This window comes from Marmota monax, unplaced genomic scaffold (genome assembly GCF_021218885.2).
Source record: "Marmota monax isolate L192 unplaced genomic scaffold, Marmota_monax_Labrador192_F-V1.1 WCK01_AAM20220418_F8-fsc00186, whole genome shotgun sequence".
NCBI classification, from domain to species: Eukaryota; Metazoa; Chordata; class Mammalia; order Rodentia; family Sciuridae; genus Marmota; species Marmota monax.
In genome coordinates, this window is record NW_026694725.1 from 2,353,335 (window position 1) to 2,377,636 (window position 24,302).

General features: G+C 45.8%; 2 protein-coding genes across 2 annotated transcripts; both read right to left on the reverse strand.

Annotated features, from left to right (window-relative positions):
• Positions 1 to 540: 540 nt before the first annotated feature.
• On the reverse strand, positions 541 to 11,010 carry C1r (complement C1r). The gene is made up of 11 exons (XM_046424042.2): positions 10,856 to 11,010; positions 9,934 to 10,162; positions 8,605 to 8,797; positions 8,140 to 8,286; positions 7,838 to 8,034; positions 7,407 to 7,554; positions 7,067 to 7,188; positions 5,140 to 5,218; positions 4,625 to 4,780; positions 1,875 to 1,949; positions 541 to 1,411 (listed from the first exon to the last, which is right to left on the reverse strand). Coding segments are annotated over exons 1-11 (2,118 nt in total). The 5' UTR covers positions 10,858 to 11,010; the 3' UTR covers positions 541 to 641.
• Positions 11,011 to 15,117: 4,107 nt separating this feature from the next.
• Positions 15,118 to 24,055, reverse strand: C1rl (complement C1r subcomponent like). Its single transcript, XM_046424043.2, has 5 exons — positions 23,901 to 24,055; positions 21,537 to 21,726; positions 18,952 to 19,077; positions 18,727 to 18,801; positions 15,118 to 16,060 (listed from the first exon to the last, which is right to left on the reverse strand). The coding sequence occupies exons 1-5, from the start codon at positions 23,967 to 23,969 to the stop codon at positions 15,288 to 15,290; spliced, it is 1,233 nt and encodes a 410-aa protein (XP_046279999.1). The 5' UTR covers positions 23,970 to 24,055; the 3' UTR covers positions 15,118 to 15,287.
• Between the last annotated feature and the right edge of the window lie 247 nt (positions 24,056 to 24,302).

Below are 24,302 nucleotides of genomic sequence, written 5' to 3' on the forward strand. Positions count from 1 at the left end.
CTGCAGATGAACCCATGACCTTGGGGGTATTAGGCAAGTGCTTCCCACTGAGCTAAATCTTGAACCACCAATATATTGTTATTCTTAACACTAATTGTAAATTGTTATTATCGTGTTCCTAAGGTAAATATTTTAAACATGATCTTATTAAATATTTATGTTAATTAAATACCACTTTTGATTTATTTGACACTCCAAAGTGTCTCATAAATTTTTATTTGTAAAAGGTTTTATTCAACTTCCCAGTGGTGTAAAAATGAAAAGGAAAATGTAAGTAGAGATTAATAAGTATATATTCTGTAATCCTTGGACAAATGAAAGGCATCTTTGATTTGTTTCAGGTAAAGAATGTGGTTGGTACTATAAAGTAGAGAATTTATGGGATGGGGATGTAGCTTAGTGATGGAGCATGTACTTTGTACCCTTGAGGTTCTGGGTTTGATCTCCAGCACAGCAAAAAGCCAAAACTAAAACCAAAAGGCAATACGAAAACAAAAACAAACAGACAATACAATTAGAAATAGAGAGTTTCACAGTGTCTTTCTGCATCAGCGGTTTTAATGTGGGTTCTTAGTGGTGATCTACTGGTCAGATTACTATGTTTTACTGCTCTCTGGATTCTGGCCTAGTGAAATCTAGGCTCAGACATCCTCCCCAATCTCTTTCTTGATCCAGTCCACATAACTGAGTAGTTTGGTGTAGAAGCCATATCCTTTACTGCATCCGATGCCCCAGGATACGATGCCCGTAGCCACCCAGTGATCGCTGTTGGTGTCCCTCACTGCAAAAACACCTCCGCTGTCACCCTGGCAGGCATCCTGCTTTAGAGATGGGTCCCCCGTACAGAACATGTTTTGAGAAAACACATCGTTACTCTGTTTTTCCTGGAGCCACCTCTCACATGCCTTTCGATCAGCTACAGGTAAGCGGACAAACCTGAGGTCGTTAGCAATCCTCTCCTCTGTTATCCCAAAGCCACTGACATAGCCCATGAGACCTTTATCATAGAAGGTCTCATTGTCAGGGAGGCAGATGGGGAGGATGTTGGGGCCCAGGGTGACACTGTTTTCAAGCTCCAGCAGGGCAATGTCCCCCTCAAAACTGTGGGACTCGTCCTGACGATAGTCTGGGTGGACGATGACCCTGTGGACAGGGTGATTTCCCAATTTCTGGATCTCCTCCACATTTGTGTGGCCCAGAAACACATCCTTGGTGACATTTTCCTGTGCGTTGTGGTCCTTGGGGAAGAGAGTGTGGGCGGCTGTGAGGATCCAGCGGTCACCCAGCAGGGCCCCACCCCCTCGCCCGTAGATGACGGTGTACGCCTGCCAGGGGAAGTTGCCCGGCTGCGCTTTTTGCCCTCCAATGATTCGCTGCTTCTGTTGCACAGGGTTGACGGGCTTCCCACACACTAGAGAAGAGAGACAGGAGGACAAGACCAGTCAGCCCGGGTCCTGCCCCCCCCCCCTTCTGTGGCCAGTCAGTTCCCCTCCTCCCTTCTGCTTGATTCTTGCCCATTTTCTTTCTCCTCTCTTCCTACGCCCTGTTCTTGGACCTATTGTGGGCAGTTTCTCCTCTTCTTGTTTATTTCTTCCTGGGATTTCTCTTATATTTATTCCCTGATTTCCCATCGGTGAAAATGCTAGAGCATCAGGACTGGGTCCAGTTCTCTGTGCCTCTCTTACTTTCTCCTAGTACATTCCTCCTCGTCTCTGTATTATTCTCCTTTGCCCTTACTCCTCATCTCTGGTTTTTACTTCCAGCTAAAGTATCTCTCTCCTCACTCGGGTCTCCTTTCTCTGTGCCATGCTTCTTCTGGGGTCGGGCAGGGCTGCTTTAGATATCAAGGATGGCCCCAGAGGGTTTCCACTCACCTGGCAAACACCGAGGGATTTTCTCTCCTTCCTGTTCATTCTTCCAGATGCCCTGGGCTGTGCAGGTGTACAACCCTGAGGGTGGGAAGGGTAAGAAAGCCAGGTTGCAGAAGCCAGTGAGCACTGACTGTGTTGTTATAGGGAGATGGGAGATAAGGAACCAACACAGATGAGGATGAAAGTTAAACTGTTCAAATATATAAGGATAAAATATCAAAAATGTTAAGAGGCTCTTACATATATTTTTGTTTTAAGGTCAAGTGGAAAAAAATTAGAGTACTTAACTACATGTCTATGTGAGGCCTATTTGTGCAAGTAGTCATAAAACCAAAGAAATATATCCAAATCTTATCAGTGAGGCTTTTTTTTTGGTACTGGGGATTGAATCCAGGGGTACTTAACCACTGAGCTACGTCCCCATACTTTTGTATTTTTTACTTGAAGACAGGGTTTCACTAAGTTGCTTAGGACCTTGCTAAATTGCTAAGGCTGGCCTCTAACTGATCCTGCCTCAGCCTCTGGAATTATAGGCATGTGCCACCATGCCCAGTTAGTGACACATCTTGGTAGTGGGATTGCAGATAATTATGGTAGCTACTTTTTTTTTGGTACTGGAATTGAACTCAGGGGCACTCAAATACTAAGTCACAACCCCAGCCCTATTTTGCATTTTATTTAGAGACAGGGTATCACTGAGTTGCTTAGCACCTCGATTTGCTGAAGCTGGCTTTTGAACTCATTTTTGTACCTCCTGCTTCAGCTTCACTAGCTACTGGGATTACAGGTGTGTGCCACTTGCCCAGCATTAGCTACTTTTTTTTGCTTGTTGACAATGTACCATGCTTTTGGCTAAGCATTTTGTCTACATTATCTCATTTATGTGCCACCAGTGATACTTTCAGGTACATATTATCTTCAATTTATACAGATGTGGAAACTGAGTTTAAATAATTTGCACAAGGTCAAAATATTCTTTTATTTATTTATTGGTATTGGAGATAGAACCCAGGAATGATTTACCACAGAGCTGCATCTCTAATCCTTTTAATATTTTATTTTGAAACATGGTCTCACTAAGTTGTTTAGGGTCTCATTAAATTGTTGAGGCTTGCCTTAAACTTGTGATCCTCCTATTTCAGCCTCCGAAGTCTCTGGGATCGATCACAGAAGTACACCACTATGCTTAGCAGGATCACAGAATTTCTAAGCACCAGAACTAACATGAATAGGGAGAGATGTCTGACTCCAAAGCCCATCTCTTTTTTTTTTAATATTTATTTATTTATTTTTTAGTTTTCGGCAGATACAACATCTTTGTTTTTTTTGTATGTGGTGCTGAGGATCGAACCCGGGCCGCACGCATGCCAGGTGTGCGCGCTACCGCTTGAGCCACATCCCCAGCCCAAAGCCCATCTCTTAATGCATATCATACATAACCTAGTTTTTTTTTTTGTTTTTTTTTTTACAGTGCTGGGGATGGAACTCAGGGCCCCTCATACTTTTTTTTTTTTGTACCAAGGATTGAACACGGGGGCACTCGACCACTGAGCCACATCCCCAGCCCTATTTTGTATTTTATTTAGAGACAGAGTCTCACTGAATTGCTTAGTGCCTCACTTTGGCTGATGCTGGCTTTGAACTTGCAATCCTCTTGTCTCAGCCTCCCGAGCTACTGGGATTATAGGCGTGCGCCACTGCGTCCAGCTCCTTCACACATGTTAGGCAAGTGCTTTACCATTGAGCTATACCCCCAACCTTGATTTTTTTTTAAGTTTTCAAGATACCCATAGATGATTTTGAGAGTCATTAAGTAAACCTAAATGAAAAAAATCACAATATTCACCCTGGGTGGGAAGAATGGAGGGGCAAGTCTCACTGAAACTGTAGTGGTGGTGATGGTAATGGTGGTCACAGTGGTGGTGATGATAGTAATGGTAGTGTTGGTGGTGATGGTGGAATTGGTATTGACAATGGTGGTATTGGTAATGGTACTGGTGGTGTTGGTGGTGTTGATGATGGGAGTATTGGTATGGTGATGGTGATGGTGGTGTGTGTATTGGTTTTCATAGTGATGGTAATAATGATGATTGTGGCAATGATGTTGCTGGTAATAATGGTGATGGTGGTGACTGTGGTGTTGGCATTGGTAATGATGATGTTATGGATACCCTTGGTGCTGGTAATGGTGGTGATGGTAATGATGTTGGTGGCGATGGTGGTGGTGGTGATGTTATTGTTGGTAAGGATGGTATTGGTATTGTTAGCAATAATGGTTATGATGGTGTCTGTGCTAGTGTTGGTGCTGTTGGTGGTGATGATAGTGTTGTTACAAGTAGTGATAGTGACTGTGTTGATGGTAGTAGTGGTGGTGAAAAGGAAATGATAGTTTATGAAGTTCAAATCTTTTTCTTTGCATCAGCTCTCATACCACCTTCTTCAAAACTAACATCGGGGCTGGGGATGTGGCTCAAGTGGTAGCAGGCTCGCCTGGCATGCATGTGGCCCGGGTTCGATCCTCAGCACCACATACAAGCAAAGATGTTGTGTCTGCTGAAAACTAAAAAATAAACATTAAAAAAAATTCTCTCTCTCTCTCTCTCTAATAGACTTTTCAGACTGTAATTTCAGGAGGAGCCAGTGTCCTGGGAAGATATATTAGCATACATTCCCTAAGGATTCCACTGGAAGACATCTCAGACATCCCAAGAAGATGTAAAGGAGAGAGGACTGTCATTGGCATCAGTTCCTACCTCGTGCGTTCTCGTTGCTGCCAGGTCTGATCTGCATCTTATAATATGGCTCATGGCAGTAGTACTGGATTTGGGCCTCGTAGGTATTCACCCCACTTCTGGTGATGTAATTGAAGTCCCCATTAGACAGGCTTCGGGGCTGCCCACAGTCCTTGACTAGGGGAGAACACAAGATTGTGTGAGAACTGAGAATGACTGCCCTGGAGCTTCAGTAGGGGGAATGTAAGTTGTCTGCCTGCAGAACAGAGTGAGAAACTTAGATAAATACAGTCAGTGAGGAGGGCACTTGCAAAGGACAGGAGTTGGATGGGGTGAAATTTGGTTCTGGTAGAGCCCATTGATCTTGAGGAGATGGGGCTGAGTGGTTCCTAAGATGGGCCATAAGCTTCAAAGAGCAAGTCACGGAGAGGGGCTCTTGGAGAGAGCCTAGCCTGTACCCCCTCTTTCCTTCTCAGCTCAGGTACCCAAAGCTGGGAGGTCGCCAATGGAAGACACAGCCCTGAATTGTGACTTACTCTTGCACCTGGGCATGGCACGATGCCATGTGCCATCATCCTGGCAGACAGCTGTGAAGGACAGCAGTGCCTGGTTCCCCTGTTTGAGCAAAGGTGAGAGGTGCTGTTAGTACCAGGAGACAGGCAGCTGTCCTTCCCCACACAGGAGCAGTAGGGAGTTTCAAGTCGGCTTTTGAGCTCTCAGACCTGGGCTCCCCCACTAGGGCCCATCATGGCCTCCTGCCTTCTTCAAAACTAGTACTTTTCAGACTGTAATTTCTCACTAGCCAGACCTCTCAGTCCAGAGCCACAGATGGTATATCGACTCACAAAGCAGAAAGTTGGACCCAATAAGCTTCCCTCCAGACTCTTGCCTGTTCTCACTAAACCCTACGATTTAAAATTTCAAAACAAGAAAACAAACAATAAAACCCACAAGTCAGGATGGGTTTTTGTATTGAAAGAAAAAAACTTCACCTTAGAGTAAACCAATGCTTCTCTCTCCCTGGAATTCCCTGTATCACATTTTCTTTCCCAGATTATACTATTTCTTTCCTTTCTTTCATCACTGGGAATTGAATCTACTATTGAGCTACATTTCCAGCTCTTTTTAAAATTTTTTTTATTTTTTAGTTGTTGATATACTTTTATTTTATTTGCTTATTTATATGTGGTGCTAGGAATTGAACCCAGTGCCTCACATGTATGAGGCCAGCACTCTACCACTGAGCTATAATTCCAGCCCATATATATATATATATATATATATATATATATATATATACATATAAATAATATATTTAATATATAATATATATATATTTTAATTGTTGATGGGCCTTTATTTTATTTATTTATATGTGGTGCTGAGAATTGAACCCAGTGCTTCACACATGCAAGGTAAGCACTCTACCACTGAGCCACAACCTGAGCCCCTCTGGCACTTTTTAATTTTTATTTATTTTGATATTGGGGATTGAGCCTGGGGGCACTTAACCACTGAACTTACCTCCCCAGTCCTTTTTTAAATTTTTAAATTTTGATACAGGGTGTTGTTGAGTTGCTGAGAGTCTTGTTAAGTTGCTAAGCCTGGCCTTAAACTTGTGATCCTCCTGCCTCAGCCTCCTGATTTGTTGGGATTACAGGTGTGGGCCACTATGCCCAGCCAGTTGTAGATTTCATTTCATTTCATTTATTATTATTTTGGGTACCAGGAATTGAACCCAGGATTGCTTAACCACTTAGCTACATCCTCAGCCCTTTTTATTTTTCATTTTGAAACAGTCTTGCTAAGTCGCTAAGGGCTTGCTAAGTTGCTGAGGCTGGCTTTGAACCTGCAATCCTCCTACTTCAGCCTCCTGAGTCACTGAGATTACTGGCACCACCATTCCTTGCCAATTGTTTATTTTTAAAAAGTAGCACAAGTTTTTGTGATAATGGCACATCGACAAAACCATATTCTCTCTTGAGTCTGCAAAGCTGAGGACAGGTCAGTGGGCCTGGGATGAAACCATCAATATGCAGAAAAGAGCCCTGGAGCAGGAGTAGGAGATTTGGGTCCCAGTCCCTACTGTACCAAATCATTACGTTATGCTAAATAAGTCACCACATCTCTACCCTGCCTTTTCTGCCAAGAGTTATCGGACTAGATCACTAGTCCTTAAACTTGTCTGCATATTAGATCACCTTGGGTGGATTTAAATAATCCTAATACCCAGGGTGCACTATAGACTCATGGAATCAAGAGTCTCTTGTGGGGGACCCAACATTGGTATTTTAAAAACTCTCTTGAGTGCAGTCAAGTGTGAGAGCTGGTAGATCAGGTGACTCTCCAGCTCAAACCTTGATGATTCCAGTTGTGTGTGAGTCTAGGGCTGCTGTGGACCTACCTGTTGGAATCCTCCTGAGACACTGGATTGGCTTTCTCTCCTCAGCCTGAGGCTCTTACCTCCACGAGCTGGTAGCCTTGTTTGCAAGTGGCGATGAAGTAGTCACGGAACTGGTACTGAGGCTGCAGTTTTTGGATGATGGTGAACTCATCCAGGGGCTTGGGCTGGGGACACTTGATAACTGTTGAGGAGACCAGTGGGCATGGTTATTTCAGAGCCACTTGATTTTCTTTTCCCCCACTCTCTCTCCCCATTGCTGGCCAGTAAGGGAGGTCCCCATGAAGCTTATTTTCATTTTTTGTTTATTTATTTATTTGGTGCTTGTGTTGGAACCCAGGGCTTTCTGCATGCTAAGCATAAGCTCTACACTGAACTCTGGCTGCAGTCTAGGAAGCTTACTGTCAGTGGTATAGTGCAGCTTCCAGCCCCTGCTGTCCCCCGACTCATCTGTGAAGAACAGCAGATCCACGGCATTGCTGCTGGTGTCAAGGTCAGGAGGTCTTTGGTTCCCACAGAACTCGCCCAAGTTCTTTCCATTAGCATAGATCTGATGGGGGAGGAGGGATGGTTATTTCTCCAGCTAGGACATTTTTTAGACAGGGATGCCTGGGTGTGAGCCTGGTGACCAGGGAGGTGGTGGTGGTGGAATCTTGCCTTGTGTATATTTTCAGCTGAAGGTCACTTTCAGTTTTGTGGGAACCTACGCAGCCTTTGTAAGGTGCTGGTCATCCCTCCCTCTTTGCCAGAGGATCCAGGAGCATAATGGGACAAGAAGAGCCAAGTGGATATGGGGAGAAGAAGGGGTCTTTCAGTGGGGTAGGGAGCTGTACCTGGAGCTGGTCATAGGGGCAGTGCACTTGCTGGTGGTCGTCAATTTCAAAAGGCTCCAGGAACTTGATGTGAAGGGTGAGGCCCCGTTCTACCCGGATGCTGTAGTTGCAGCGCAGCTCAGGGGGGTAGGGCCGGGGGTACTCCAGGCTGGAGATGTAGCCGGATGGCTCTGTGTACAGCCCACTGCTGCACTCCGCTGTGAGATCAGAGCCAGAAGGGGTCACCAGGGTCTCTTGGGGTGGAGCAAGCTCCTGCTCTGTCCCTGTCTCCCTGCCTCCCTCCCGTGCCCACCTCAGTTTACCTTGGCAGGAATGCCCATCCTTCTGAAGCTCATAGCCTGGATGGCAGGAACAGAAGTAGCCACCAATGTAGTTGTGACATAGGTGCTGGCACTGGGGCTGGGAGTCCTCCTCTGCTGAGTTGTGCTGGGAAGCACATTCATCGAGGTCTGGAAGAGATTCCAGAAAGAAGAGTTGAATTTCTGCTGGGAGACCTCTGCATTGGCTTTGGTCTTAGAGAGGTCAGTTACCAGGGGCCTAGAGATACAGTCAGTTTCTGACCACCTGGACCTCCAGGTCTTTCTGCTTTATAGGAATTGCCCAATGGGAACAGAGGCCAGGTTGACAGGCCTCTTTTGAATAAAGCTCTCTTGAAGGAAGAACAAGGAAAGCCAGGCTTTTGGCTCCTTGGAATTCAAGATTCCTTTTTTCTATCCCCCATTCAACGTGGCTGAGGCCAGAATCAAGGACTCCCTCAGGCCACTCACCCACAGCGTGATAGTAGGCCAGGAAGCCCTTGTAGAACATGATGGTCCCATTCTCCTCATTGGAAAAGTCTGTGTGGAAAGTCAGCAGCATCTTGGTCCCTTGGGACAAAAATTCTTTCTTCCCTGGGGGGTTGCCCAGTGCAGACCCCAGCTGCCCACAGAACCTTCCCAGATCTTTCTTATCAGCGGAGACCTGGTGGAGGAAGGACATGGGGTAGGAAGAAGCCCTGTGGAGGAATTGCTTCCCATGTGACAGGTTGGGGAAAGTCCTCCTCTCTCGCCCCAGAGAGAATCATGCCCCACAATGGCTCCAGCTGGTCACTGCTTGCTGGGCTCTGGCTGCTGCAATGTCCCAGGTGACTGATGTTCATGTGTCTGCCTGAGTCTCCCTGTGACTAACTCTTTGCATGTCCTCTTGTGCCTACTACCTCACTTCTCCTGTTTTATGCTCCCCCAGTGGATTGCAGGTCTCTCTTCATTCCCACCACTTCCTGTGCCCTTCTTCCACTGGAATCCTGGTCACCTCTGCCCAGCCTTTATCACTCCCTCATTCCTAGAGCCTAAACTGGTCTTTACTTTCTGTCTTCTTATTTCACCTCATCTTATTCAAGCCATTCACACCCTCTGGATATACCCAGTTGAATACAAGCTCCTGGGGCTCACCAGCCTTAGCTGATTTTCCAACCTCTCAAAGGCAGGAGACGTGCCTCACTGTCACTGCCACCAACCCTTCCCTCCCTTGCAGACTCGCCAAGTCCTCTGTACTAGGAAGAGGCACCATTTTCATGTTTTTCTCTCATATCCTTCAGGCTGTCACCTGGGAATGGTAGTTAGAGAAAATTCACGGGCTTTGCTTGAATCTGGAATCTTATTTTTGCTGGAAATAGAAAGACAGGACTGGGAAGGAAACCCCCTTGGTTACAGAGATGAGGGAACTGAGTCCACCATCCTTGCTGAAGGCTGTACTCATACACATTTCTTTTTCTCATGTTGATGAGGCAGGCAGCCATGGAGATGTCCTCCATGAGAAGGGAAACTGAGGCATGGCTGTTTCCCAAAGACTACTAGCTAGTCAGCAGATTGGAGGTTTGTCTGACTCTTGTAGACTGAACCTCCTGAGAATGGGGCTGTGGCTTTGAGGGCTTTTCAACCTGTGGGTACCCCATCTACAGAATCACCTGGTTTGCAGAACTCCACTTGGCACCTGCTTTTACAGGGCTGGGGTGGTGTTGGGGGTGGGCATGCTGTCCAGGGTGGTTAAGGCACAAGCCTGAGCATCCAGAAGGGGCTAGGACCTTCCCCCCTCTGCCCTCCCAATCTGACTCCTACCTTGACATAGTCATAGAAACAGCCTTCAGAAGGCTCCACGTCAAAATGCCAGAAGACGAGTTTCACTCTGTATCCCTTGGGGACTGTGATCACAGTGGTTGTCTCAAAGTTGTTGGGGTAAGGCTTGGGGTACAGAGGGGAAGTAACTTCTCCAAAAAGCTTCTGAGGGATGGGGGTGGAGACTCCTGCCCTGCAGAACAGGGCTGACACCAAGAGGAAGAAGAGCCACCTGCCAAAAAAGGAAAAGGGTGTCTGTGGAGGTGGAGGGGTGCAGCACCCTTGCTATTTAGGCATTGGCTGGGGTGGGGGACAGGATGGCCATATTTCTCTGCCTTATCCCCTCTGTCCATTTCTAGACCTAATAGAGATGCTCTTGGTGGGGGTAGGTGGGGCAGGGGGCCTGGCCTCTGCAGTTGTTGCATCCCTCCCAGGGCAGTGTCCAGTCCAGAGGTCACCACATTCTCATCATGCTCCCTCCCCAGCCTTCTCCCCTGCCCTGCCCCCTCCATCCCCTTCTCTTCCCGGAATAAGGCTGGCTTGGGACCAGTCAATTGAGGGTGAGGGTTTCCAAACATGGCTCTCTTAAAGGACTCCCAAAGGTTCAGCAAAGGCCTCTGGGAGAAACCCTTCATGGAGTCTGAGAAACACACATGGGAGATCCTCCTCCTGGGAAGATCTCAATGATTCCAAAAACAAAAGAAGGGGAAGATCATATTGGCTTACAAATGTAAGGACTCCTCTGGTCCTCTAGAGGAGGGATAAGGGTATGTGTTCATGTGTGTATATGCATGTGTGCATTGGGATAGATGAGGTATACAAGTGGGGAAGGGTGTTTCTGTCTCCCTGAATAAATCTGGATACAGGCTTGCCTCCTATGCCCAAGCTTCTCCCTCCCAACTTGGTGCCCATTAGCCTTACTCACATTTCTCAAGGCCCGTTTGTGTTTGGGTCCTCAGCTCTCCTGACAGCTTCTTGATGCACTGTGTGTTGAGGGAGACAGCAGTTGTGCAGAGGAGGGAAGGGGGAGGGAATGATTGTGGAGGTGGAGGGGGGACCATTCCCGGAGGAATGTTGTAGGGAATGAACTATTTGCATAATCAAAAAAAAAAAAAATCTGTTTCCACTTTGTTTGGTTTTGGTTTTGAAATCCCTGGTAGTGGCGCCACCTGCTGGTACATTTGGGGAAGAGCTGTGGAGGAAGGTGGATCTGAATTTTTAAGGATCAGGAAGACTTTGGTTGGAACTTCAGACACTTCAGTTTCTAAATCTGATCAATATTTCTTCAAAGACTTTCCTAGGAGCTTCTGCTGTATTTTCAAAATTCCTATTGAACAGGCAAACAGGGAATCACAGACTGTTGGGGACTCCTTTTTTTGGGCTGCCTCTTTGCTTCCTTCCTTTCTTCCTTCCTTCCCTCCTTCCCTTTCTTTTTTCAAGACTGGGGATTGAACCCAAGGCCTTATGCATACTAGGCAAGTGCTTTATCACTAAGCTACAACCTCAGTCCCTTTTTAAAATCTTATTTTGAGACAGGGTCTCGCTAATTTGATCAGACTGGTCTGGAACGTACAATCCTCCTGCCTCAGCCTCCTGGGATTACAGATGCATCACCACAAAGTCTGTTCTTTTCTATTGACCCTGTTCTTCCTGTCCTTATTCACCCATCAGCCCTTGTCCAGGAGCACCCAGGGTTAAATGCCTGGAATGAAGTGACAGGAACAGTGGTGTAGGGGAGGGCCTGTAGGAGTGGCCAGAGGGAAATGGGTTTGGTTGTGTTGGGGCCCTGGCCTCTTTTACTCATGAATGACACTTAGGTGGAGAAGGAGGGTTATTATATCAGGTGACCCTAAAGCAGTATTAAGTGGTGAAATCCTCCCTCCCACCTCAGTGATCACAGGCTTGCCAACTTTCCTCTTAGAAAAATGGGGATAGCTTCGGAGGGGCAAGAAAAGTTCTCTTTCCTCAGCATCTGGTCAAGTTTGAGTCCTGATGATTACAGTTGCTTAGTGCTTAAGCAAAAGGGTGTGGCTGCAGAGCAAGAGTGACTTGGTCTTTTTCGAGAGGAAGCCTGGCCTCTGGGATAGCTCTCCTGTCCACCAGGACATGGTGTACTGTTTTCAATTTTTGCTCTTTGGGGGAGTCTTTTGTCATTAACTCTGCATAGCTCCAAATACCCTGTAGTACTGTGTCCCATAGGAGGCTCAGCCTGCAGAGCAGCCCTCCCAGTTCCTATACCTTTGTAGGCTGTCCTGCTTATTTTCCTTATGATATTGACTTCTCCATCACTCCATCCATCTGCCTGCCCACCTACTCATCCTTACGGGTTACCTACTTAATGTGCTAAGCATTTTGCCAGACAGTGGATTGCAAGCACTTACCAAGATGGGCCAGTTGCCCATTTGGCAGTGACCAAGTCATTAGCAAATGCAGTTAGAGAGGAGGCACATGGAAAATGCAAGAATAACCAAGGTTTAGAGGCTTTACACACCAGGCTTATGTGTTGGAGTTGAAAACTGAGTCTGGTAGCAGGGCTGATTTAATGATGACATGATCTATGGACCTGTTGATCAGGAAAGACAAAAGATAGGGAGAAGGAGATGGACCAGATCAGAACATGAGGAGAAAGGGGAATTTTTGTCTATCATAATTATAATTGTAATTGCACAATAGTATCCTAATAGCAGTGTGTGTGTGTTATGTTCATAATGGGGGCAGGGAGAACAGGTGAGGAGGGAACAATATAAGAAGGTAAGTCTTAGCTGAAATTTTCTCATCCATCCTAGGAATTCCGATTTCTGTCTTGGTGTCATGTAACATCCTAGGGGTTCTGAGTTCTGTTCTGTCATGCAATATGACTGGAAAATGACAAACCTGGACCTTATCCACTTAGGCCCCACCTCCACTCTGCCTACCTGTTCAAAATAACCATTACTTACATGTTTTTGGTATGCCTTTGCCATATACCAAGAATAGAAGAAAGAGCCAGATGAAGATTGTGCCTGCATTTATTTAAGATATTATTATATTGTTCATTCCTTTTAGGACTTGGTTCTAGAGGAAATAAATTTCTTTCTTTTTCTTTTCTTTTCTTTTTGGTACTGGGATTGAACCCAGGGGCACTTTATCACTGAGTTACATCCCCAGCCCTTTTAATTTTTTACTCTGAGACAGGACAGGGTCTCATTAAGTTGCTGAGGCTGGCCTTGAACTTATGATCCTCTTGCCTCAGCTTTTCCCCAGTCTCTAAGATTACAAGCATATGTCACTGTGCTCCACAAAAAAGTTTCTTTCTTAAAATAATGGTAGGTTTGCTGTGTTTATATCTCTGTAATTCATCATCCATATCTATTTCTCTAGATTTGGATCATCCTCACCATCTTTAGTTATAGTTTTATATGTATAGATTTGGAGCTAGACATAGACCTAAATCTACATTTAGAGATATAAATAGATACAGATCTAGACATTCCCACATGGATATAGATATCTATTTTTGCCATGGTAGGGAGAAACTCATATCATTTTTAATAAAAAACTAAAAAAAAATAAGTAAAATGAAATAAATAAAAATGACACATGCTCCCTAAATAAAAAAAAATTAGCCAATACATAATGGGGGAGAAATGAACAGCCAAAATCATATCACCCAAAACACCTCTGTTTATTTATTTTTTTCTTTTTCTGTTTAATATTTTGAGTTTTTTTTTTTTCTCCCAGTACTGGGGATCGAGCCTGAGGTGCCTATCCTCCTATCTCAGCCTCTCCAGTAGTTTGGATTAAAGGCATGGGACTCCATGCTCACCTGAGAATATTTTTATTGTCTTCTGTACTGCCTATAGGTTTATAAAATAGAAGCAGAAGTAACCATATGTATGTACAACTTTGAATCCTGCTGTTTTGCCAGGATAAATATAACCTTTGACCATAGGGGAACTTGACTTTCAACACTAATAAATTTGTTCTCTGTTTTATGTTATTCATTTTCTATTTCCACTGAATAGTTGTATTTTACTTTTTGTATTCCACTATAAAGCACCTCAAACCATTACTAAAAATTAAAGAGTTGGTCTTCTCTGGGTAGCTGTACCTTCATGATGAGAGCGGCACCAACCAGGCTGTCTGCAGGAACTTCCAATCTAGCACCAGGCTCACCTAGGTGTTTGCATGGGACAAGCCAACAGGAAGGGTGAGCAGGTGATGCCATCTACACAGAAGCAAGACCTCTCAGGGAGGGAGAATCTGTGAGGATGTAGGGACCGGAACACGGAAGGGGGTGATGTGGTAGGTCTTGAGGAGAACTGGGAGGATCTTGGCATCCTGAAGGAGCACAGCCTCTGCAGTCAAACACCAGCTGTGGGACTAACACGGGTCACCGTAGCTCCCTGAACTTCAGCTTCCTCATTTGTAAGATGTGGATAATAGCACATTCTTTGCAAAAATAGTGTGAGGACTAAGTAAAATAACATGTGAAGCACCTGGCATAGAGAAGACGTGAAACAAAAAAGGGGATATTTTGATAATTGCATCTAGGAGTTGTAGTAGGTGATGAAGCCCATAGCTTGAATATTTGAAGGTCAATTAAAGGGTCTTTGGAATAGTTCAGAAAAAAATGCAGTTTTGGGAGGGGGGTACAGGGGATTGAACCCAAGAGTGCTTGACCACTGAGCCACATCCCCAGCCCTTTTTAATATTTTATTAAAGACAGGGTCTCACTGAGTTGCTTAGGGCCTTGCTAAATTGCTGAGGCTGGCTTCAAACTCGTGATCCTCACAAAATTGCAATTTAGACCCCTTCCTCCATATTTCCTCTGAATAAGGATGAGAAGGTGACTTGTCCATAGGTGATTACAGGAGAGGCTGAGTCAGCAGATGAAGCACGGGAAAGGGATGCCAAAGACATGCACGGTGAGTGCTGAGAGATGTCCAGAGCTTGCTTCCCTGGTGCAAACATGCAGGAAGGTAGAGGGTGGGGAGAAGGGGGCTGTGGGGTGCTGCTTCCTGTTTGAGATGGTTTAGGTTGATGGGAGAGGATTTCTCTCCCATGTGCTGACTGCATCAATGACTTAAATAGGGGTTCCCTGCTTCTTCCTCCAGGGCTCGGTCCTCATCCCCAACCCTCTCTTTTTTTTTTTTTTTTTTTTTTAAGACAGAGAGAGAGAATTTTTAAATATTTATTTATTTTTTTTTTAGTTCTCGGCGGACACAACATCTTTGTATGTGGTGCTGAGGATCGAACCCGGGCCGCACGCATGCCAGGCGAGCGCGCTACCGCTTGAGCCACATCCCCAGCCCCCCAACCCTCTCTTGACTGCAACCTCCACAGTGTAGACTGGTCACTGCTCAATTGTTCCAGGGTCAGTCCTTGCTGTCCATTACTCCTTTGATCCAGTCCACGTAGTTGAGTACTTTGGTGTAGAAGCCGTACCCCTTGCCACACCCAATGCCCCAGGATACGATGCCTGTGGCCACCCAGCGATGGGTGCGATCATCCCACACCACATAGACACTACCACTGTCCCCCTGGCAGACACTGTTCATCTGCATCTTATCCCCAACACAGAACATGTTGTCAGAGAACACCTCAGTTCGATGCCTCTCCCGGAGCCAGGCCTCACAGGCCTCCCTTGGAGCTACAGGCAGCCGTGAGTATTTCAGTTCCTCAGTTAACCAGCCCATCTCCACACCAAACCCACTGACATAGCCCCACAGGCCATCAAGGTAGAGGCTCTCGTTGTCAGGCAGACAGACTGGGAGGAGGTTGGGGCCCAGGGGGACGCTGTGCTGGAGCTCCAGGAGGGCGATGTCCCCATTGAAGTTGTGGGACTCGTTCTGATGGTAGTCTGGGTGCACAAAGACCCGGCGGACAGGGTAGTTTCCCACTTTCAGCATCTCAGCTATGTCTGTGTGGCCCAGGAACACATTCACGCTCCGGTTCTTCCTGAGGCAGATGCTGTCCTTAGGCTGGATGGTGTGGGCAGCAGTGAGGATCCATCTGTCGCCCAGTAGGGCCCCGCCCCCACGTCCATAGATGCTGGTGAAGGCTTGCCAGGGGAAGTTGCCCAGTTTAGCTTTGGAAGAACCCAGGATCTTTGGGTTCTGGGCAATGGGGGTGACTGGCTGTCCACAGACTGGGAGAGAGAGGGAGAAGGGAACAATCAGCCCTGCTACCAGACACATGGATTACAGCGCTGCTCTGTGAGTGTTGTGGTGGATGCATAAAGAAGGCCCCAGGTAATGCTCTGCATGGGATCAGGACCTTACGATGACACAGACCCATGAGTGTAGACCACAGGGACTGACGGAAGCAGTGAGTCAACTCTGACACTACTGGGCACATAACCTGTGTGGGACTCAGGACAGTGGACTGAGAGGTGGGGAGCCTGGATGAGCACTTTTGGGACTGACTCTGTGGGGCTCCCTTTCCTGCCTCCTCGGCCATCTTTAAGCCATTCCTCTAGACTCTTGGTGGGCCTACCCCTGGGCCACATCATGGTGCCAGCAGAGTTTGTCTTTAGTACCTCTTGCCTGTTTTCTATGTCATTTCCTAATTTGTATCATGTGCATCTTCTGTCCTCCAACCCACTCCCTGAGCAGGAAACTTCAGGCTCGCCCTATGGTTTTCTGTGGATCCTATTGGATTTGGAAGGTAATGCTTTAGTTGAAAATGTGGCCAGGTGCAGTGGTGCACACCTGTAATCCCAGCAACTTGGGAAGCTGAGGAAGGAAGATCGCAAGTTCAAGGCCAGCCTTGGTAACCTAGTGAGACTCTGAGCAACTTAGTGAGACCTTGTCTCAAAATAAAAAATAAAAAGGGCTGGGGATGTGGCTCAGTAGTAAAGTACCCCTGGATTCCACCCTCAGTACTGGAAAAACAAAAGTGAATTACAAGTGACGGGTTTGAACCTTCATATTGCTGGTGAGATGTAAAATGTGGCAGCTGCTATGAAACACAGTTTGGTGGTTCCCCAAAAAGTTAAAGATGGAATTATCATATGATCCAGCCACTTCACTCATATCAGTATATTATTCATAATAGGCAAAAGTGGAAAGAAGGGACTAGGGCTGTAGTTCAGTGGCAGAGCACTTGCCTAGCACATGTAAGGCACTGGATTTGATCCTTAGCACTGCATAAAAATAAACAAATAAAATAAAGACATGCTGTCCATCTACAACTACAAAAAATTTTAAAAAGTGAAAATAATCCACATGACATGCCCATCAGTTGATATATGGATAAATAAAATGTGGTGTATAGGCACAAATGGATATTATTTAACTATAAAAAGACTGAGGGCATAGCATGGTGGTGCTCAACTGTAATAAGAGCAGCTCAGGAGGCTGAGGCAGGAGGAAATTCAAAGCCAGACTCAGCAATTTAGTGAGGCCCTAAGCAACTTAGTGAGACCCTGTCTTTAAATAAGTAAATAAAAAGGGCTGGGATGTGGCTCAGTGATTAAGCACCCGTGGGTTCAATCCCTGGTACCAAAAAAGAAAAAAAAAAGTATAAAAGGAATGAAGTCCCCTGTGCACAGTGGTGCACGCCTGTAATCCCAGCAGCTCAGGAGGCTGAGGCAGGAGGATCCTGAATTCAAAGTCACTTCAGAAAAAGCAAAGCACTAAGCAACTCAGTGAGACCCTGTCTCTAATATAAAATACAAAATAGGGCTGGGGATGTGGCTCAGTGGTCCAGTGTTCCCGAGTTCAATCCCCCTGTACTACTGCCCCCTGAAAAAGAATAAAGTACTGCTACAAAGTATACATATTATAACATTGATGAACCTTGAAAACATTATACTAGGTGGGAGAAGCCAGACACATATTGTGTGATTCTACTTGTATGAGATGTCCAGAATAAACAAATCTACAGAGACAGAAAGTAGATGAGTGGTTTCCAGGGGATGGAGGAACAGAGAGTTAGAGGTACTGGGTTTTTCAGATGGAGGATGGTGGAAATGTTCTGGAATTAGTGGTATTGTTTTTACAAAATCTACTGAATTGTACACTTCAAAATGGTTAAAATGGTGAATTTTGTCTCAGTTAAAAAAAAAAAAACAAAACGTAGAGGGCTAGGGCATAGCTTACTGGTTAGAGCACTTGTCTAGCATATTCAAGGTCCTGGGCTTGAAGCTTGGCACCCTTCCCAGCACACACACACACACACACACACACACACACACACACACACACGTCTGCCACAGTGTAGCATCTAGGCAGGAAGATTTTGGGAGGGCAGGCAGAAAGCCTGTCTGTACCCTTAAAATACATACAAAGAGAATTTTCTCTTATTTCAACTTTCCTTTTCTTCCTCATTCACTCACCCAACTGATTATCCTCTTGTGCTTTTCTTTTCTCAGACATACTTTGACCCTTGAAGAATAAGGGACAAGCTCCTTGGCTCTTCTTTTCTGGGCCATCCTAATTTCCTCCTCACTTTCTGTTCTCACACCTCTCTCTCTCTCTCTCTCTCTTTTTTTTTTTTGTGGTCCTGGGGATTGAACCTAGGGGCACTTAAATTCTGAGCCACATCCCCAGCCCTTTTTATTTTGCGATAGGATCTCGCTAAGTTGATCAGGACCTCACTAAACTGCTGAGGCTGGCTTTGAATTTGTGATCCTCCAGTCTCAGCCTCTCAAGGTGCTGAGATTACAGGCGTGCACCACCATGCTCATCTACTCTCATCTCCTCTTTCTACCCCAAGGCTTTCCTTTAGTCCCCTGTGTCCCACAGGTCAAGTTACAGCTGAGGCTTGTTTGGGAGTGACCATGAGAACAGCACTGGGCAGGTAACTACTCACCAGGTACACACTGAGGAATCTCCACCCCATCCTGTCTGTCCTTCCAGGTCCCCCAGGATGGGCAGCTGAGTGTCCCTGAGGAGCAAAATGGGGGTTGAGAGCAAAGAAGCAGACTCAGAACTGGAAGGTGTCAGGCTAACAGATTAGGTCCTTCGAGGGCCTTAGTAGGTCTTTGGGTGGGAGTGAGGCAGATGGAAATTGCTTATTCAGCAGATGGGAACTCACCCGCTGGCACTGCCTGATAATAGGGTTCCTGGCAGTGTCTATGGATCTTGGAGGAGTTGGCTCCCGGTACAATGATGGGTTCAGAGCCTCCACTGGCCTGGTTGATGGGCTGACTGCAGCTCACAACTGTAGGAAAATAACTGTCATTAGGCCTCACACAGACTTGCAAAGTGGCAACTCAGGAACTGGTTCTGGCCATAACTATATTTTGTTTGACTTGAACAGTGCTTTTTAAAAAGTATTCGAAGGCCAGGTGCCATGGCACATACCTGTAATCCCAGCAACTCTGGAAGCTGAGGCAGAAGGATGGCAAGTTTGAGACCAGCCTCAGCAACTTAGTGAGACCATGTCTCAAAATAAAGTATAAAAGAGGGGCTATAGATGTACCTCAGTGGTAGAGCACACCTGGGTTCAATCCCCAGTACCCCCCCCCCCAAAAAAAAATTGAGCTAGTTCTTACTAACTGATTGTCAACATGCAAAGACTTCAAAAATAACTATGGCTAAGTGGGATATGGGGGAGACAGAGACTTCCAAACATGGTTGGTGGGAGTGTAAATCAGTAAAACCTTTATGGAGGGGAATTTAACAATACCAAAAATAAAAATGCAAGTCTTTTTTGACCGACCATTTCAATTTCTAAGACTTAAAGATGCTCTCTTACACACACTCAGAAATGTATATGTAAGGCAATCCACATCATCATTGTTTATGGCAGTAAAATATCTATTGGCAGAGAATTGATTAAATAATTATGACATGTCAATCAAAGGGATATTCTGTGATCATTAAAAAGGAATGAGTCAATGCTAATCCTATGCATATGGAATGATTGTTAAGATACAGCAAGTGAGAGGGTAGAGTTGTTGCTCAATGGTAGAACGCTTGCCTGGCATGTGTGAGGCACTGGGTTTGATTCTCATCACCACATATAAATAAATAAAATGCAGGTCCCTTGACAACTAACTAACTAAAACTAACTAACTAATTAAATAATTTTAAAGAAAGATATAGCAAGTGAAAAAACAATTTAGAACATTGTATATAGTATGTAACACACACATAATGTATCTTCAAAGTGTATAGAATATTTTGGAAGAATACCCAGGAAATGGAAAGCAAAGTTGTTTCTGGAGAAAGTAACCAGGAACTAAGGGCCAGAGATCAGAGGAACACTTATCACACTATCTACTGTGTTTTTGCCTTTTAATTTAACACATGGAAGTACTTTTTTAAAAAAAAAGTCTGAGTCACCATTTGAAAAATCTAGAATTTTACTTAAAACTCTTTTTGGCTTCTCTTGATCTGTAAATACTGGGACTGTAAATCTGCCTGGAAACAATGGCTGGAGCTAAGCAATGATTTCCCCTTAATTGGGCTGCTTGCTAGTAGGGTCAAGAATGGGGCAAGGATGGGGTCCACCCAGATGTCCCTGAACCCCTAGCCTCAGCAGTCACTCAAGTTTCCACTTGTCCCTTCAAGATACCAGTATAGTGGCACCCCCTACTCCACAGAAAATTTTAATTAAGCTTCTCCAGAGACCCTCACCATAATTGTTCTTAGACTATCAGCAAGAATTTCTGCAAAAGAGTTTCAAAAGTGGTTAAGCTTCCTATTTCCTGTTGCTCTATCTTGTCATAACTATCTTGTGGGCCCGGAGGAGATCAGCACTCCAGATGTTGAGAACCCCTTTACTAGTTTTTCACAACATTTATGGGCTATCTAGTGTAGTAAATTTTCTAGTCTAAAATTACATATGATTGTAAGAGTTTTTAGGCGGAAAGTGTGTTTACAAAAGCAGAGTGTGATGAAGGAAGCACACAGGCTCCTTTAACACAGCCTCTAGCCTTAGCTAGGAAGCCTTTGCAGGGCTGTTTACATTTCAAAGGAAAGTAGTTAGATTCTGGGGAAAGTCTTTTTTTGGGGGGGAGGGTACTCAGGGGCACTTGGCCGCTGAGCCACATCCCCAGCCCTATTTTGTATTTTATTTAGAGACAGGGTCTCACTAAATTGCTTAGCTTCTTGCTTTTGCTGAGGCTGGCTTTGAACTGGATCCTCGGAGCCCCTGGGATTACAGGCCTATGCCACCACAGGTGGGGGTGGGGGTGGGGTTGTGGAGAGGGGGGAGTGAGGGGTGTCCAAAAGAGTAGATGAGTAGATGGTGCTGGTGCTAATTAGGTTCCTTGGAAAAACCAGCTGGTGGGGTGTGGGGAGGGAGAAGGGGAGGCAACTGTCCCTTTCCCAGGCACTGATTTTCACAGAGAGTGTCCTAGAGTTATTTTTGTATCCAGGCTTGGGTTGATTGCCCAGAACAATACAAAAAAACCTACTTTTATGTGAACTTCTGCAGATTGTGAGTCTCTGAGCTCCCCCTCCCCCTATACCCTGGGTATAAAGTTTTAAACATTTCTGAACTTTGGGTTCAGAGAAATTAACTGATTTAGGTGAAAGCCTTCCTCTGGACCTGGGCTACAGCCAATACTGCTTCCTGCTGATTCCTCAGTGTCCAGCTTCATCTGTCCTACAACACCGGGACCATAGCTGGAGACAGAGGCTCTCTGCCTGCACCCAAGGAGGGATACTCACCCACAGCTTGGAAGAGGGCCAGAAAGCCTTTGTGGAGATGGGTGGTCTTATCTTTGGAGGAAGTGTGTGCACGGAAGGTCAGCCGAAATCTCCTCCCTGAGGACACAAACTCCCCCTGACCAGGGGGGCTGCCCAGAGAGGAGCCCTGCTTACCACAGAGCTGGCTCAGATCTATCCTACTAGCTGAGATCTGAAAGGAAGACACAGAGGAGTGAGAGGTCAGGTAAGTATACAGTGAGTCTGCACCACTGGTGGACACAGGGTCACTTTTGGGTTAGTTGGTGTGTGACTCCAGTCCCACCTAGAAGGTCTGCACCTCTCTGGCACTCAAAGGCCACACTTTCTTTTTCTTTTTCTTTTTTTTTGGTACTGGGAATTGAACCCAGAGGCACTTAACCACTGGGCCACATCCCCAGGCCTTTTTAATACTTTATTTAGAGACAGGGTCTCCCTGAGTTGCTTAGGGCCTCACTAAGTTGCTGACTCTGGCTTTGAATTTGCTATCCTCCTGCCTCAGCCTCCCAAGCTGCTGGGATCATAGGCAGGTGCCACCTCACCCAGCTTGTGCCTCAGTATTTTGAGAAAAGCTGTACATTCCTGGATAAGAGTTTGGAAGAAATTAGTTACAGGGAGAACTAAGCAAACTAAAAATTGAAACAAAACCCAACAACCTTCCCGCCCTTAGAGAACTCCCTGTCATTACTGACTCCTGGGAAACCCAAAAGTTGGAGAAGGAAATATAATTACTGAATACTATGTGCACAAATGTGAAATAATAAATATAGATTCAACTAATAATGATAACATTGATAAACTGGGAAAATTGGGCAAGGGAAATGTGGATGGTGAAGGTCTAAGAAAGATAAAACCAGTCCTTATTTTCTATGGTTGGAATTAATAGGAAATGAGAAATAATGAAAAATGAATAATAGACTAAAATTGAAAAGTGAGTAATAGACTGAAAATGAACAATGCATAATATAATAAGCATTATTCATATATATGAAGGTAAATACCAAATGAAACCGTTACATGAATTGGAAAGGATTGCTCCTGGGGAGCAGCATTTAAGGGGAGGGTGAGAGGAGTAGACTGCAGACTGCTATTTCTCATTAGAAGACTTGAAAGACCCTGCTTTTTTTTTAAAAAAAATGTGCATGTTTTATTTTGATATAAACAAAATTTAAGCCAAAAGACAATATAAAGTACTGTTCTAAAAATGTCCTCATTCTGAATAATGCCCATGCCCTAAGAAGTCTTGGGGTATCTTCGCCAAGGTAAACTTTTCCCAGGAACTCAACAATAGCTGATGTGTGAGTCCTTGACCTTTTCCTCTAGAGCTGCAATGTTTATGTTTCCTTTTGTAAGTCTAAAATGCAAGACCTGTCCTGCCACTTTCTCTTTTGTCCTCCAGCACTCAGAGACACTGACAGGGACAGAGACACTGGTAGGAAGCCATGTTTTGGGTAGACTGCCACTTCCCTGACTTGCACTCTTCATCCCCCTGCCCCCCCCCCCCCAGATGGGCGATTCAGGGCAGATTCACCTCCCACTGCCCCTGGGAGTCTCCCTCCCCAGGGTCCCTGAAAGCCCTCTCCCTGAGCTCACTGTGACAAAATCCCCTTCTGGAAATGGCTCTAAGTCGAAGTCCTGGAAGACTAACCTCACAGTAAACCCTCTGGAGCCTCAGTGCTGCTCTCTTGGCCTTTAAGATATGGCTTTGGGTACCCAGGGGATGTCAGCTCCTGGGGGAGTCACTAGGCCAAGGGCACAGAGCCCTGTGTGGGGTAAGACTGGAGGACTCCCCAGAGGAGGAGCCAGCACCTGTGAGTAGGGGAGGCCATGGATATATGAAAATAACATATATCCATGGCCAAGTGACAATAAGGAATAGGAAGGCCTGTGGCAAAGGCAGGGCCAGTAGCTTTGGCCTCAGCCCTTGAGGCCTGGCCACTTCCTGTCTACTCCCTCATTATTACCCTTTCCTCACCCAATTCCTACAGCCTCCCATTCGGCTTGAGCTGCAGAACTCAGTTTTCCACCCTCTGAGGACATTGCCATTGCTCCTTTCCCTGGAGAGTCTCATCTGCAGAAGGGCTGCCTTCTGCCTGGATCTGAAGCAGCAATGAGGGTACAAGAGGGGGACATTTAAATGTTTCCTGTTCAGAGCATTAAGCCTGACCAGCCCCAGGGAAGAAGGCTGCTAGAGGCCATAAGCAAACTCCAGTTCCCTCTGGACTAACTGCTCTGTGCGTGTGTGTGCGTGGGCCGTGTGTACATAGGCTGCATGTGTCCTATTCCCTGTCCTATCCTCCCTCTCCTCACCCTTTTCCTCTTCCAGGCCTCTCCCCGGGGCACACTTACATCTTGCCTGGGCAGCTTGTGGAGGGAGGGCTTTTCCAGAGATAGCTCCCCAACTCTGGGACCAGCCATCTGGAACCAGACATCTGGAACCTGCTAGAGGACTTGGCCCAGGCCAGGGAACAGGAGGTGGGGCTGGAGAAGGCTCTGTGGGCCCTGTGGGGAGGAGGGAGAAGTTACTGGAAATGAGTTGAGTAACTAGTTCCCTTTTTCTAATTCTCTGGGTTGAGTGCCACCTGCTGTCCAATAGCTTATCCACCACAACTGGGAAAAACAATCTCCAAAACCATGCTGGCCTTCAGGCATCAGAGTGGAGGGCACCACCTTTTGACACTTTTTTTGATTTTTGTATACAGTAAAAACTAATTTTTACTGTATGTGTATCACGTGTGGTATGATGGCTTG

Coding starts and splice junctions, on each gene's coding strand:
- C1r (XM_046424042.2), bottom strand. Junction 4,781..5,139: donor TGCCATGCCCAGGTGCAAGA/GTAAGTCACAAT, acceptor GTTCTCCCCTAG/TCAAGGACTGTGGGCAGCCC. Junction 1,412..1,874: donor AATCCCTCGGTGTTTGCCAG/GTGAGTGGAAAC, acceptor TCTCTTCTCTAG/TGTGTGGGAAGCCCGTCAAC.
- C1rl (XM_046424043.2), bottom strand. CDS start 23,969: ATGGCTGGTCCCAGAGTTGGGGAGCTATCTCTGGAAAAGCCCTCCCTC. Junction 21,727..23,900: donor ACAAGCTGCCCAGGCAAGAT/GTAAGTGTGCCC, acceptor TCTTCCTTTCAG/ATCTCAGCTAGTAGGATAGA. Junction 16,061..18,726: donor GATTCCTCAGTGTGTACCTG/GTGAGTAGTTAC, acceptor TCTCTCTCCCAG/TCTGTGGACAGCCAGTCACC.